The 16741-nt window shown below is 43.9% G+C and overlaps 2 protein-coding genes across 4 annotated transcripts in view; one reads left to right on the top strand and one right to left on the bottom strand.

Annotated features, from left to right (window-relative positions):
* The window catches only part of LOC127494405 (transmembrane O-methyltransferase homolog), a 76852-nt gene that overhangs the window by 14555 nt on the left and 45556 nt on the right, over positions 1-16741 (top strand). The window lies entirely within an intron of this gene.
* The window catches only part of LOC127494395 (uncharacterized), a 492193-nt gene that overhangs the window by 509 nt on the left and 474943 nt on the right, over positions 1-16741 (bottom strand). The window contains exons 73-76 of the mRNA XM_051860279.1: positions 15411-15584; positions 15145-15318; positions 1075-1248; positions 737-898 (exon numbers count right to left, since the gene is read on the bottom strand). Coding sequence (XP_051716239.1) covers positions 737-898; positions 1075-1248; positions 15145-15318; positions 15411-15584 — 684 coding nt within the window. The remainder of the gene's footprint in view (positions 1-736; positions 899-1074; positions 1249-15144; positions 15319-15410; positions 15585-16741) is intronic.

Consider the following 16741-nt stretch of genomic DNA (forward strand, 5'->3'; position numbering starts at 1 on the left):
CTGTAAGGAGGAACAGAAGAGAAAACAATCAGTGTTCAGTGGAACAAAGTGAAAATTATTTAATATATTTCAATTACTGTTTTTTGAGTAAAAATAAGTTATATTAAATTCCTGTAATCAGATTAATTACTGACTTTACATGATCTTGTAAAGATATTACTCAAACAATATTTGTGTTTTACATACAATATATTTAAAACACAATATAATATAGTCCTGTTGAGTCACTGAGAAACACATGCTAATGAGTGTACGGAGTATGAAATAAACCACAGCGAGAAATACAAATGTTATTCTGAGTTAAATTTCCACTAGTTAAAGCTGTTTGTCCTTCTAGATTAAACATGTTTGTAGGGCTCTTAGTAAATCACTGAAAGTAAAGTGAGTGTAAAGTAGTGTGACGTGTTTCTTGTCAAAGTGAAAACACTCTAGAGACAGAGACGTTTCTCATGTGAGGCTGGACGCTGTGAGCTGAAGCTGAACACACTGATTTCAGCAGGAGTGCAGCGTTTCCTACAATCTGAACAAATCTATTCTCAAACTGAAATGATTCACTTCTACTGACAGTTAATAAAGCAGGTGTTGTTGAATAAAGCTTTATATTTTGTTCTCACACAAACCCTTTATTGCATTGCATTAAAGCTTAATGATAATTTCCTTTCATGAATATCTGAAAGGTTTGTTCTCATATCAGAGGTAAATGAAGATCTTTAAGATCACAGTGATGTTTCCTCACCTCAGGTCACAGTTTGAGTCTCGTAGCACGTCACTGAGCCGCTGCTTTGAGTCTCCTATCTTATTGTTACTCAGATCAAGATCTTTTAAAAACTGCAGTGCTTTTGATTTAGTCAAAGACTGAGTTAAAGAAGAAACATCTGAAATACCACAGTGCTGTAGACTAGAAAGACACAAACAGAGGAAGAGATTATCTTAAACAAATCATGAATGTGAAGAATTTTACACAAATATAATGTGAACTCAGACTTTTCATGAGATATTGAGTATAAAGTGTTTTAGTTTAAACTGTTGAAGTGATTTTCAGCATTTTGATTCTTGTATGTGAATGTTACTGACCTCAATCTCTCCAGTTTACAGTGTGAATCCTTCAGTACGTCACATAAGTGCTTCACTCCTGTGTTTTTTATTTTATTCCAGCTCAGGTTCAGCTCTCTCAGGTGTGATGAGTTTGATTTCAGAGCTGAAGTCAGGATGAGACACTGTTTCTCTGCAATACTGTATCCACTCAGACTGAAGACAGAAAGACAAAAAGACTCAAATCCATGTTCAGTTCATGTGTGAGTTAAATATTAACTCACACACATGGGGGGGGGGGGGGGGCAGAGTGAACATGACTAGCTTTTTGCGCTCAGGGAAATATGGGTATGCTTTGTGTTGCTCGAGACCATTAGGGTTTGTCCGGCAACAAAGATACCTAGATAGATCATATGTGTGTAGTTAGATAATGGTGGGGGGTGTTTAGGAGCGCTGGCCACATGTTCCAGGAGCGTTTTAAAGAGACTCTATTACACCAAGAGGGTTGATCAACAGCTATTATTACCTGATGGAGTTTGGGTTCCTTGCCGCTGTCGCCTCTGGCTTGCTTAGTTGGGGACACTTGACTTGACATTTGATATTCAACAGTGCTTTGATCTGCCTGCATTGACACTATTCTTTAAGAGCTGCTGTGCAGCCAAACAATGTACCAGTTATCAATGTAAAGCTGCTTTGACACAATCTACATTGTAAAAAGCGCTATATAAATAAAGGTGACTTGACTTGACTTGACTATTACAGACTGTGATTTCTAAAGAGAATTGTGCTGCCACGAAGGACTAATTAATGACCAGTGACGTTGTGATTAATTGCCGCTCTTGCGGGACTGGAACGAAGTGAAAAAGAGCGCGTGCTCTCTTTGAAGACACTGACCACCCAGCACGGCTGATTCCTTTCCCTAGACCTCGGGGTGGGGTCTTGTTTCCTGGAAATGTGGAAGTGTTTTACATTTTAATTGTTTTTCATGTGTATTGTGTATGTGTGATTGTGTACGCTGTAGTTGTGAGTTTTACAGTTTTATGAACATGATTACTCTGTGTACGGGACGCGGGCGGCGCTGATCTTTTCACTTTCTAAATTGATTGCTGAATCATGATTTCTAGTGTGCAGTGTATGGCTGGGAATAACCACTAGAGTGCAGTGTAGTGCAGTGTTAAAGTTTCACTTGTGTAGCGCCATTTGTCCTAGTGAGAGTGTACCGAGTAAATGTTCGTTGAACTAATTTAAATGCTTCTTTATATAAGGGTTATATTTTCTATGAAGTCCTGGTGGTGTAATGTACCCTCTGTCCTTCATTAATCTGATTAAACCTCTTTAAGTTAAATCAGAGGTGTAGCGTCTGGATAGATCCGGCTAGTCAATCAACTTTGGACATTTCAGAATGCTTTTAGCCTCCTGAACTGTGCATGTAAATCACGAATCGGCTCCGGCAAGTCCGGGACCAATTGCCCCATTGGCACCTTTGTTACCCCAGTAAAGAAAAACAGAACACATTCTCACCAGCCCCAGAGACTTCAAAGAGTCACCCTGGTGGGACTAAAGGACATATGGTCACAGACACTGGCCACAACCCCAATACACACACACATACAGACACTCACAAACACGCATGGAGATTGTGAATGTACATTTATCCTCCAAATATGACTGTGCCAATATGTACCCGTCGCTGTATTTAAAGGTGCATGTATTTATCCCTAGTATATAAGCTTAGCTACGACTGTAGTTGTATTAGTTTTCTTCTAAACGATAAAACTCAAGTATAAACTGTATCTCACCTTTTATGTCTTTGCCATCTGACAAGTTTGGTCTCATTGTAAAGCTTTCGTTATGCTCTAATTGAAAATGTATGTCACATGACTGTAAAATGCATTCTTCTATTTTTAATGGTACTTTGAAGAAAATGTACTCAGATCGGACACTTCGTAAACCATGCAAATTAGGTCATAAATGGAGACAAAGAAAGAGTTTGCCCGCCAAAATCGCACCCTCATCATTGGCTGATGTATCCCAGGAGGCGTTCTGGCCTGTTGTCCTTAAAACACAATGACACGCATCTCTCCTTGTCTCTCGATTGTCTCTCGCCATTTAACACACGTCTCTCCCGGACGTCTCGGCGACCGCGCTTCCATCACGCGCCCCCTCTCTTCGGGACGACCATCTTTTGGCAACCAGTTTCTTTGTCAAACCCTCTTCATCCGTCGCCCTAAGTCTTCACTCTTCATCGCCTAGGAGACGGACTCTTTTTCTTTCCTTTCCGGTATCTTACTCTTAAGTTAAACCCTTGTTTGAAAATCCCGCCGAAGAACACCTTCTCGGAAAAGGACCAATCGCTTCAGCCGCACGCACCGAAACTCCTGCAGAAACACGAAACGACCACAGCACCTGAACCTATGCAAGTAAAGAACCATTCTTTCCAAAGCGTTTTAAGCTCGATGTGTAAGCTGAGTTTCCTTGCTGGCTCTCAAAGGTTTTAACTGTTAGTAAGTTGCCATTCCTTTGATCACCTCTGTTTTCTTGACTTTACTTTCGTTTTCCATATATGTGTATTGTTTGTGTATGTCTAGTAGTATAGTCTCTGTATCCGTAGTTTCATATATTAAATACATTATATTCATGCTCGATTGTTTTTTTTGCTCATGCAACAAACCCAGGTCACTTTAACGTTTCGATCCAGTATCCTTGCTTTACGCATTGATGCTAGAATAGGAAGTCTTTCTCGTGGCCAGAGAAAAACCTTCCTTTTATAATCGGCTATGAGGACCTAACGGTTTGCTGGACAAACTAATAGTTTCTCTAAATTATTATCAAACCAGAACTAATCATATATGTGATTGATTATAATTCGTTGTAGTTAATTCACAATATATGTATAATTCCCTCTCGGGTCGGTATATGTATTATAATTAATCATAAAGCTTTATGATTTATTATATTCATATATTTCACCCATAAATTAATTAAATACCTGTACTGATTCGCTACAGATTATTTGGTGGAGAATGCGGGCAACGTTTTAAACTTGGTTTTGTGTATGAGCAACCTAGAATAATTTTGTGTGATTTAATGTGTATATGCGCGCCTTATTGAGTGAGCCGACAACGCGTCCCTCATTCTGAAAAAACGTTAACAAGCTATTTGTGCCTAAAAACACTGTAGTCAATTGTTGACCGTAAAGTAAACTGCAGTCCAATTAATATTTCAAACTCGTATCTGCAAAAGGCGACAATCTTTTTGCAATATACAGTTAATATTAATTTCCGCTTGAATAAACGAATTGAATCGTATTCAGCGTAGTTTTTTTGAAAAGGAGCTGTGACGAGTTTCTCACAGACTCTTTCTGAAGGCCTCATAATTGTAGCGCTATTAAATTTGAATTACTGTGTCGTCCAATAATTCAAAATAGCGTCTCGCTCCCTGGGTAACGTCATTGGCATAGCTAACCAATCACGTTACCTCTTGCAAATCTAATCTGAAAACAGTTTATCTGAAATCCGATTGATGTGTAAAAATTTGGAGCAGCCACGACCTGATCCAGCGTGACTCGTAACAGCAGCGAAGAAATCCTGCAAAGTTACATATTCGTGTGCACTAAGTTTGCACAAACAGGGGTCCACTAATCCCCAAAATTGTGTACCCGTATTAAAGGGGCATATTAGTGTCCAGTAACCTGGCACCAAAGAATCCGCCGAGATTCCAAAGTTGTGTACCCGTGGTTAAAAGTTATATATTAGTGTCCAGTAAACTGGCACCAAAGAATCCGCCGAGATTCTAAAGTTTGTAACCGTGATAGTGCAGTTAAATCAGCCGTAAGGGAATCAGAACCCCACAGACGCGCTAATTTAAAATATCACAAATTAAAGTAGGTGGATGCAGTACCTCTGACCAGACGCCAGAAGGCAATCTGTTCAGGTGTGCGGCACCCCTCCCTACTTCATTGTTGTGTGGACTCACTAACGCCATCGTGTGGACGTTCTGGGTTAACTCTGCTCTCCATACGTTGAGCTGAAGTGTTTCCAAATTCCTTTTGGCTACTTTAATCTAGCTTGCCGCTATAAATGTTTGTTGATGGTTATGCTTTTCAATCGTGTTTGGAATGTGGTTTACCGATTTAAATTTGATTTAAATACGTTTAAATTTTTAATTTAAATTAAGTTTCCCTTCCAACAAGAGAATTCACTTTCTGAAAGTGCTCCCCCTGGTGGACACTCCCACATAAGTTAGTTCCCGTCTCTGAGTATTTGTCCCCTTTCCTGCTGTTCCTGTGTTCACAGATTTTCTCTGCTCTATGTTATTTTATTATTCTACTTGATTTTCTTTCATTATACTCTCTTTCTCTCTTGAGTTTTTACTTTGGAAATTCCTTTCTTGTTATTACTTACTTTTTATTTTTTTTATCCACTCTTAGGTCTGTGTCCTGTTTGTGATTTGCTGGTAACAGCATTCTCACATCCAAGTTTCCCTTATTTTATACACTTATTTTTAAATTTAATTAAACAACATTTAATTGAGATTTAAAATTAAGTAGTGTCAATCAGTTGGCATTTTGCTCAAGAAGCAATTCCCTTTAGGGAATTCTCCAATAGGGAAGACCTTCTCCTTTCTTTTTCCCATTCTGTTATTTTACGCACTTATTTAAATTCAATTGAACAGAGTTTAATTCAAATTTGAATCAAGTGCCTCTGAATTGTTTTTTTACTTTGCCTTATTTTTTTTCTTTTCTGCTTTCAGCTAATTCATTCTGACTATCATTCTAGACCCCTATTCTTTCGTCCTACACACTTGATTATTTAAATTCAGTTTAAACAAGATTTAAATTAAGATTTAAATTTACAAGTAAGCTGTGTTTGCGTGACCACTTGTGTATTTGCAAATAGGGCCCTCTAGCGACCGGTGGTGAGTTGACGGTTGTTCCAGTGAGTTCCAGTGAGCGGAGTAAACTAGCCTGGCGAATCTCTCACTGGCTGTGGGTGAACCTCGGTCACTTCTGACCTCGTACCACGGGCAACACGCAGGGACATCAGCAGGTTGGGTGTGTCAGGTGCAGGGAGGCAACGAGTCCAGGTTGGCAACAAAGGCAATTTTGTTTAATTTCCCTGTTCTGCACGACAGAACCACCCTTTGAGTAACTGCCTGCGGGGTCAGACTCTGGGGTTGGGAAAAATACAATTTTGGCCGCCAATCTGGCCGTTGGCGCAAACACCTTGCCCAAACACGCAATTGTGCTGAAAGCCCCTGTTTGAGAGGTTGCATCGCAGTGCAAAAGGTACAGGGTGCCGAGGAACACGACAGCCAAGTGTTGGAACGTCTAGGAGAGGTTGCCCCCGCCACTGAGTTCTTGTCTGAGCAATCACAAATCACCCCAGGCCGAGATTAAGGACATACAGTCCATTCGCTCAGTGAAAGCCACAGAATATTTGATATTCTCCAATCAGAAGTGTTGGCAAAACCCCTTTTGCTCTTAAGCCATACCATCCTTCTAGGTTTTATGACGCGACAGCGCCCTCCTCAGGCCCCGTCATAAACCCTTACTGTGGTAATAAGCTGAAGTTTCACTTCTCCCCTCTAGCCCTTCTTGTGGTATTTTATTGCTATTCTATTTTCATTCCTTCCTATTTGTTTACTGTTCTATTTCTCATAAATTGCAGCCATCCTGTTCTGTTCTGTTTTTCTACTGTTTGTCTCTTTCCGTTCACGTAAACACAGAGCCTGTGAGAGCCATCACGGAAGCTGAATAATAGATAGACGGCCGAGCAGCCAAAGTCATTAGTAGACTCGTAGAGCCTCCGCCTGTCAAGATCTTTATTTAAATCCAGCACTCGCCGACACAAATTAACCCATGTGGTCGTTCCTGGCCATCGACAATAAGTGCCTGGCCTATATTCCACTAACTGTCTGCACCAGTTAACTGGAATCACACACAAAGTTTAGCTAATTACGCATTACGTAACGCGCTAGTCCTGCGCGAGCTTGCATTGGTTCTTTTGTGCTGTCTTTCTCTCGTCAACAGTAAAGCCACTATGTCGCGAGCATCCAGCCCTGACACCCACTGGGATCATCTCGAGACCTGGTTGGGCGTCACGACCAACGCATTCCTGCCCAACGCCGCCGGTGACCTCCAGCACCTGAGCCGTGAGCAGTTGGACGGGGACCTAAATCGACTAATGGCCCACGATCCGACGCAGAGCTACAACCACAAAGAATGGGCCAAGCTCATTGGCGGACTTGCCCACAACCTCATTGCCCAAGTGAGGCTTAGCGAAAGGAGCAACGCTCTCCTGGAGCAGGAAGCAGCGGCGCTCAAGCTTCAGGCCGGGGAGGCCAGAAGAAATCAGGCCCAGACTCAACATCACCTCGATCAGCTACTCCTCGAGACCCAGGACCAGCGTGGGACAGCGGATGAATCCGACCCTGAGCTGCAAGAGGAGGTAGAGAGACTCCAAAAAGCCCTTGCAGAGCTCCACTTGGAGGCGGAGCGTAAAGAGCAGTTGGAAAAGGAATCCAGGGAGGAACTAACTGGAAAACTCCAACAAGGTGAAACTCTCCTAGCAAGAGCAGAGATCGAACTGAAAGAAAGGGACGCTAAGGCCCGGGCCTGCGAAAATCATCTTAAACAGGCCCGAAGTGAGATCCTTGGTTTGAAACAGCAAAGAGACTATTTAAGAGATGAATTGGACACTGTTCACAGAGAACTGAAACATTCTTATAAACTGCAAGGTGACTTGGGAGGGGAAGCACACTTCACAGAGTTTCTCCTGGCCAGTAGGCCCAGTCAAGAATCCCTAGTTCAAAAGGGTGTTGAAAGTCCACTGCCCAAGATGCCACTCACGAGCGGCCAAGAACCTTCTTCAACAGCAAAAGGTTGGGAGCCTCTCCAGAAAACCCGTGCCACTAGCCACGGCATGGCTCCCAAAGATCTGGACAAGCTAGCAAAGAATATCCCCACTTTCACCCCAAACCCAGCAGGGGGCGTTGACGTGCACGCGTATTTACAGGACATTGACTTTCTGCTGCAAAATGTGGCCAACGTGAATGCATGGGACAGGTTGTACCTACTCCGAATCACGTCTAGCCGTGATGTGCGCAGTTTTCTAGATCGGCAGCCAGAAGCTGTCAAATCAGACTACCAGCAGCTGCGACAGGCTCTGATCAGAGAGTTTTCTGACCCTGAATCGGACCAAGGGCTCCTCGCAGCCATGGACCTTAAACAGGGCCGACTGGAAACCCCACAAGCGTACTACAACAGAATACGAAGGGCCTACTTCGGAGCACGTAACGAGCCAGGAATGGAGGAAGATTTCAACTTTAAGACTTTGTTTCTCCGAAATCTGCATCCTGCGGTGAGTCATCATCTGGGAGTCTTGGCCTGCCCACGGAGTATGTCCACTCAACAGCTGCGAGATTTAGCCCACAAGGCTTATTCTAAGCAAAAGGCTGCATCTGAAAAGACTGTTAAAAATCCAACCATTTACCCGGTCTCTGATCACTGTCCAGAACTGGCCCTAGAGGGCGCACACATGCACCACAGTGACAGACCGTTTAACAGAGAGTCACGACAGTTCCCGGCCAACAGAGGGCAGCCTCACTACGAGGGTGTCCGTCCCAAGCACCAGACTGGGCGTTCTGAAAGAGTCTGGGACAAGTCCCGGTTACCCAGCAACCCAAAAGGCAGTGCCACATGGGAGGCCAGCCGGCGACCCAGAAATGGCAGATCTTCATCGGCCAGAACTTCAAGCCCCGACCGCCAAAGACAGAATGCCCCTCGACGTGCACCGAACAAGCCCAAGTCCGAGCGTTCACAGGAGCAGAACAGTGCAGCTATGTCTGAGTCTGCAGAGATCCTGAAGGCCCTAAAGGAGCTGATTCAGGAAAAGCACCGTAAGGAAGACCAGAAAGACAAGCCAGACTCCTTATGACTAGGACGGAAACCTACCCCCAACGTCTGCCCTGACAAACCTCCGACAGAACCTCACACCCAAATCACTGCTGACCAGCCACTAACCACAGAATCAGTTAACACATCACTAAGTGACCGCGTCACCCAGCCACCTCAGCTGACAACTGCACATCCAGAGCCAACCAACTCACATCATCACACCGATGACCAAGACTCCAAGTTACCAGAAAGTGCTGTTCTGGTTGTCTGCCTCCCTAACGAACCACATGACACCAGCCCCACTTGCTTACCGGTCAGCACCCAAGCCCCGGTACCAAGACTCCTGGGGAACCTTATCGAAAAGGGGGTGGCCCGAAAGCTGTACATAGCCATCACTGTGGAAAATGATGTGAGAATTGAAGCGCTCGTAGACACCGGAGCAGATCTCACTTTGATGTCAACTAACCTCTTTGAAATACTCAGAGATAAAGCCAAGAGACAAAATCGAACTCTCAAACCACAAAGATGTGAGCTAAATGTGCAGTCGTACAGCCAAAATGAGGTCCAACTTGAACAAATAGCTCCCATTCATCTAACCATCGGGCCAATGAGCTTGGTACACCCCGTATACATTTCACCAATGGACACGTTTCCCTTGCTCATTGGCAAAGACTTGCTAGATCGTTTTGAGCCCTTATTGGACTTCAGACAGCTGAAAATTTGGGCTCAAGTACGAGAACCATTGCCCTTCCAGTCACCCAGGTCACCTGAGCCAGACTGTCAGGTCACAGAGGTCACGGGAAATCTTGCAGCTAGCCGCGGGAACCCCGTCTCAGGGCAAAGTTCAAGTTCGCTACCCTGCACACTCAAACTTACCATAGACTTTAACTCCTTCTGTTCCAAGGTCACCACAGACTCACAGCTGAATGATGTGACTACAACAGACATTATTCGCACACTGTGGGCAGACAACTCAGCCTTCAGCCACACGCTGTTAAGTGCTCTTATTGAGGGAACACCGAACCTCCCATGTGTCAACAAGCACACACACTTCCCATTGGACTTTTGTCTGCCAACCATGACGACTGCCAAAAACATCTGCGTTTTGAACTTGAAATGGAATGACCTGCGTCTAACCCATCACTTCCTGGTCTTTCCGGACTCCCTGATGCACCCTAAGGCTCATATGGACAGTGCTAATGAGTTGGTGTGGGCTCCAATGACTTTACAGTCCCCTGTTGTTCCTGTCGACACTGCCAATTTCCTGTCAGGCCAGACCATCCCAGAGGTCTGCATCCTGCTCAACATACAGGAAGCTGTAGTACCAGCTTACACCAAAGGGGGTGCTGTTCGGCTCAACATGAGACGTAGTCAAACCCTAAACAACACACCAGCTTTGACATTTGAGGTAGAAGTACCCCAACAACAACAACCAACCTGTCACAAGTACTTCGAAGAGAATGCGTGCCAAGGTATGCCCACGGCCTACGTCGATGGACATTCCTACAACCATGAGGGCATCCTACAGGCAGGTGCAGGGGTGCGATGGTTAAACAACCAACCCTGCCAACCACAGAACTTCAGGTGGGGTCCCCAGTCACGTCAGTATGTTGAAGTAGCAGCTACTCTCATAACCCTTCAAGTTGCCTCAGCCCATAACATCAAAGAACTCCTCATTTGCACAGACTCATGCAATGCCAGACCTAGTTTCACATGCCATCTTCCAGGCTGGAAACAAACTAATTTCAGGACTGAATACAACATGTCGGTGAAACATCAACACCTGTTCCAAACACGTGATGACATCACCCAAACACATGACATGATCGTTTACTGGGAAAAGGTGAACAGACATTCAAAACAACCAGGGCGTGGCAAAAGTGCAAACGACCAAACTACTGCCCGTGCCAAGACTGGCACGCTGCATAACAATCTACGGTCACCCCCACCCCAGTCACCCACCCTTAGTGTGGCAGCAGCAACCCGCAGCCAGCGTTCTGTTCCTGCAACCTTTCCCGCCTTACGGCCACTGCCACTGACAACCAAAATTACCAACACTTCCTTACGAACTATTTTAAACCACCACTCAAACCCCTCCAACCTCCCGATCACGGCATCTGGTCCCACGGCGACCCCTAGCCACAAACGGCTGCATGGGATCAACCACAGGCTGCGTGTGGGACTAAACATCCTAAAACACGTCCTTGACGACCAGAACTTGTAATGCCACAAGGCCAAAAGGGGGGTGAACTGATATACGCCCACGACACACCATATGCCAGACACCATGGCACCAGAACCACTGATGAGACATTAAAACAAGTGGCGTACTGGCCCAGCATGCAGCAAGATGTGGCAGAGGATGTCAGAGGATGTCAGGTTTGCTGTCAAGTCCAAACTGCAAACACAAATCCCAGAACCCCACTGCAACGCAGAGGAGTCACATTCTCATGGTCAGTCAACCAGAAAGACTGGAATGTAAAACTTCCTCTGGGGTTCATAGCCACCATGGACACCACACCGGAGTCAACTCGGGTGTCCCCCACTGAACTAATGACGGCGCGGCAGGTGACGCTGCCGGTGCACCTGTACCAACCAGGAGACCCCAGCATCATTACAGCCTACTCCACTCACCAGCACCTCGACGAGCTCCGCCCACAGCTGAGAAAGCAACTTGCAAAGCAGCGTCAAACCCTGCAAACCATCAGCAAATCCTGGGAAGGTATTGTGGTGGTTCTCTGTACTCACAGTTTCCTGCTGATCCAAACGGTGAACTCAATGAAGCAACTGTTTACAGTCTTCCAAAATGACTTTGCCCAAAGTCAGCTGGTCATAGCTCTGATAACAGACCTGCTGCGAGAAGTTAGCTTCTCTATGGAGAGCGTGGCTGTAAATAGGACTCCTCAGTACCCTGTACAAACTATGCTGGACTTTGCTACTGGCAGACCCACCAAGACTGTTCCAGCCCACCTCGCTGACTCTCTGGGTGCTGCCATCCTACTGCGCGCCAACCCCGAGCAGAATGAGGTGGCTGTCCTTCTCAATCCACCCATCGGTGAACCAGATAACATCTACAGACCCAAAGACAAGGTCAATGTCAGGTGGTGGCAAGGTAACATCCACCCCAAGATACATACCTCAGATGTGGTAGTCTACCACTACAGCGACCCACAGCTGTATCTGGCTCCCCATTTGAGCAGGTGCATTTTGACCAAAGACATTCACTGCTTCGGCTCTAACAAGCCTTCCCTCAGAGAACACACTGAAGGAATCTGCCGGTTGCAGCCAGTGATCAGCGACACACGCTGCCCCGCCGAGGCCAAGCCTCACACCCCAGTCATCGGAACACAAGCCAAGATTGTGGGCGCTCGACTGCTCGTCCACACCCCCACTCGCATCGACACCCTAACCTACAATCAGCACGACACGGCCACTCGTGTCAGCCTGCCCAATCAAAGTATGTGGATCCAGGTACCCCTGGGTTCCATCCTTCACCTCAACAATCTGGCAGTGTACCGTCTCTCAAGCAAAGAGGACCCGTCAGAACTGGAAATCTCATCCTCCTCCGGAAATCACAACCACACCTTAGATCCAGAACTGGAACTGATGATTGAGAAAAGGGGGGTCCCAGCTAATTGACATTACTCTCGTTGATACAGCCCTCCAAGCACTCTCCCGACTGCCCGTCCTGACCAGCTCACCTATAGCCCAGGCTTGGACAGCTGCTGACACAGCCCTCTGCCTCTCCATAGCAATCAAGTACGCACTCACCCTGGGCCTGGCCTCCATCCTATCCGAAGGGACCAAAGGGATGCAAGAGTCCATGGACAAGTGCCTATCTGCCCTTCCACAAGGTTTCAAAAGGATACAGAGGAGAGGAAGTTCCAAGTCAAAGAAAATGATCAGCCTCATCGAGACGTACAGAGAACCAGTAGGAACCACCTGCTGCGTGACCATCCGGATCCATGTGCCATCGAACCTTGTTACCGTCCAACGAAGTCCGCACAGGAACTGCGTTGGCCGAAAGGGGGATTGTAGCGTCTGGATAGATCCGGCTAGTCAATCAACTTTGGACATTTCAGAATGCTTTTAGCCTCCTGAACTGTGCATGTAAATCACGAATCGGCTCCGGCAAGTCCGGGACCAATTGCCCCATTGGCACCTTTGTTACCCCAGTAAAGAAAAACAGAACACATTCTCACCAGCCCCAGAGACTTCAAAGAGTCACCCTGGTGGGACTAAAGGACATATGGTCACAGACACTGGCCACAACCCCAATACACACACACATACAGACACTCACAAACACGCATGGAGATTGTGAATGTACATTTATCCTCCAAATATGACTGTGCCAATATGTACCCGTCGCTGTATTTAAAGGTGCATGTATTTATCCCTAGTATATAAGCTTAGCTACGACTGTAGTTGTATTAGTTTTCTTCTAAACGATAAAACTCAAGTATAAACTGTATCTCACCTTTTATGTCTTTGCCATCTGACAAGTTTGGTCTCATTGTAAAGCTTTCGTTATGCTCTAATTGAAAATGTATGTCACATGACTGTAAAATGCATTCTTCTATTTTTAATGGTACTTTGAAGAAAATGTACTCAGATCGGACACTTCGTAAACCATGCAAATTAGGTCATAAATGGAGACAAAGAAAGAGTTTGCCCGCCAAAATCGCACCCTCATCATTGGCTGATGTATCCCAGGAGGCGTTCTGGCCTGTTGTCCTTAAAACACAATGACACGCATCTCTCCTTGTCTCTCGATTGTCTCTCGCCATTTAACACACGTCTCTCCCGGACGTCTCGGCGACCGCGCTTCCATCACGCGCCCCCTCTCTTCGGGACGACCATCTTTTGGCAACCAGTTTCTTTGTCAAACCCTCTTCATCCGTCGCCCTAAGTCTTCACTCTTCATCGCCTAGGAGACGGACTCTTTTTCTTTCCTTTCCGGTATCTTACTCTTAAGTTAAACCCTTGTTTGAAAATCCCGCCGAAGAACACCTTCTCGGAAAAGGACCAATCGCTTCAGCCGCACGCACCGAAACTCCTGCAGAAACACGAAACGACCACAGCACCTGAACCTATGCAAGTATAGAACCATTCTTTCCAAAGCGTTTTAAGCTCGATGTGTAAGCTGAGTTTCCTTGCTGGCTCTCAAAGGTTTTAACTGTTAGTAAGTTGCCATTCCTTTGATCACCTCTGTTTTCTTGACTTTACTTTCGTTTTCCATATATGTGTATTGTTTGTGTATGTCTAGTAGTATAGTCTCTGTATCCGTAGTTTCATATATTAAATACATTATATTCATGCTCGATTGTTTTTTTTGCTCATGCAACAAACCCAGGTCACTTTAACGTTTCGATCCAGTATCCTTGCTTTACGCATTGATGCTAGAATAGGAAGTCTTTCTCGTGGCCAGAGAAAAACCTTCCTTTTATAATCGGCTATGAGGACCTAACGGTTTGCTGGACAAACTAATAGTTTCTCTAAATTATTATCAAACCAGAACTAATCATATATGTGATTGATTATAATTCGTTGTAGTTAATTCACAATATATGTATAATTCCCTCTCGGGTCGGTATATGTATTATAATTAATCATAAAGCTTTATGATTTATTATATTCATATATTTCACCCATAAATTAATTAAATACCTGTACTGATTCGCTACAGAGGTTTATTACAATAAAATGCGACGTACACGCGACATATCTGTTTTCCTCTCAGGAATAGTGTCAGTGTTTTTAACCATGCAACAAACATTTTAAATTATCTTGGAAAAAATACTTTAATTTATAAACCGTTGTTTTTCCTTTTGTTTAATAGGTTTACATTCGGACAGAATCTTGTTATAAAAGATAATTGTAGGCCTATTGGCTACGGCAAATACTCTTTGTTTTTTAATTAATTAATTATTATTATTATTATTATTAAGTAGGCTACATGCAAACAAAGTTAAAAAAATAAAAATAAAAAAAATAACGTTATTAACCGTTATTTTTCTGATCAAACCGGTTTCGGAACGTTAATAATACAGAAGGAACGCTGGAACAGAAACGTTAAAATACCGATTCTGCTCGGAGTGAAACGATTGAATTTCTCATTTTTAAGCCCTGGATGTGACTTGAGTCCAGTTGTCTTAAACTAAACAGTGAACTTTAATCACACTGTAACTGCTGTACAGTATAATGATACTAACTGTAGTTTCTCCAGCTTGAATTGTGGGTTCTTCAGTAGATCACTGAGGTTTTTCACTCCTGAGTCTCCTAGTTCATTCTTGCTCAGGTCCAGCTCTCTCAGGTGTGATGGGTTTAATTTCAGAGCTGAAGTCAGAGCAGAACAACCTTCATCTGTCATATCACAGTCACTTAACCTACATTAGGAGAAATGGGGAGAAAAAACTCTTTATTCTGTTTCATTCAATATCAAAACACTTTTTCTTTGTTGTATGTGAATGTTACTGACCTCAATCTCTCCAGTTTACAGTGTGAATCCTTCAGTACGTCACATAAGTGCTTCACTCCTGTGTTTTTTATTTTATTCACACTCAGGTCCAGCTCTCTCAGGTGTGACGGGTTTGATTTCAGAGCTGAAGTCAGGATGACACACTGTTTCTCTGTAATACTGCAGTAACTCAGACTGAAGACAGAAAGAGAAAATGACTCAAATCCATGTTCAGTTCATGTGTGAGTTAAATGAATCATTAATAAATGCCATACAGTCACTAATACACCAGCAAAATCATGGAAACTTCATGATATGAACAAACCAAGACAGGAGCATTTGAGGACACTAGTTACAATCCAAGTCTGGATCCGTCCTCACTCCACAAATAAGTGAATTTATCACTGGAGATTAATATATAGGATCAATATAGAAACAATAGAAAAGTTAATATTTAAATGGACAGATTTCACATTTTCAACATAAGAAAATCTTATACATGAATCACTTTATTTTAAAGGGGTGGTTGATTATGATTTCACTTTTTTAACTTTAGTTAGTGTGTAATGTTGCTGCTTGAGCATAAACAACATCTGCAAAGTTACAGCGCTGAAAGTTCAATGCAAACAGAGATGTTGTCTTTTAAAGTTATGGCAGTTTAATGCCTACAATTACGACCGGTTTGGACTACAACAAGCTTCTTCCCGGGTTGGTGACATGCAACAAAGTGGGCGAGGCCATGTCGCGTGGCATTATGGAAGAGTTGTTGTAGTACAGTGTTGTAGCCATGCCATCGAAACAATGTTATTTTCATGACGATTGCAAGTCTTCTGTGTTTGGCCTTCCTAGGGATGCTGGACTTCGGGAACAATGGTTAAAATGTATGTTTAATTCTGTTCCTGACATTTATACTCCTAATTTAGCTGTCTGTGCTGCACATTTCACAGAAGACAACTTCCAGAATGCTGGATTTGCACAAAGGTTATTACTGAAAGATGGAGCAGTTCCCACTTTAAAAGCAGAAGCTGCTGTTTATGGGCCCCAAACTGTAAGTATGTTTTATTGTTTGTACATGTCTTTTAAAAGTATAGTTCTGTTGCTATTTTTTGGCTGCATCAAGGACATAAACAAAGACCAATGTGGTTTAGCTTCACTAGCCAGTTAGCTAAACTTTATTTCATACTTCTCCAACAAACGCCTACAAACACCAACAAACTTTACAATACCTTTACAAAAATGCTATTACTCAGTCATGTATCAAGCTACAGTAAAGCTTTAATCAGGATAAAACCGTATATCAAAAGCTAACATAAACAGCAGTAATATTCACAAGTGACAGCATATCTAAACAC

This window comes from Ctenopharyngodon idella, chromosome 14 (assembly GCF_019924925.1).
Source record: "Ctenopharyngodon idella isolate HZGC_01 chromosome 14, HZGC01, whole genome shotgun sequence".
Taxonomy (NCBI): domain Eukaryota; kingdom Metazoa; phylum Chordata; class Actinopteri; order Cypriniformes; family Xenocyprididae; genus Ctenopharyngodon; species Ctenopharyngodon idella.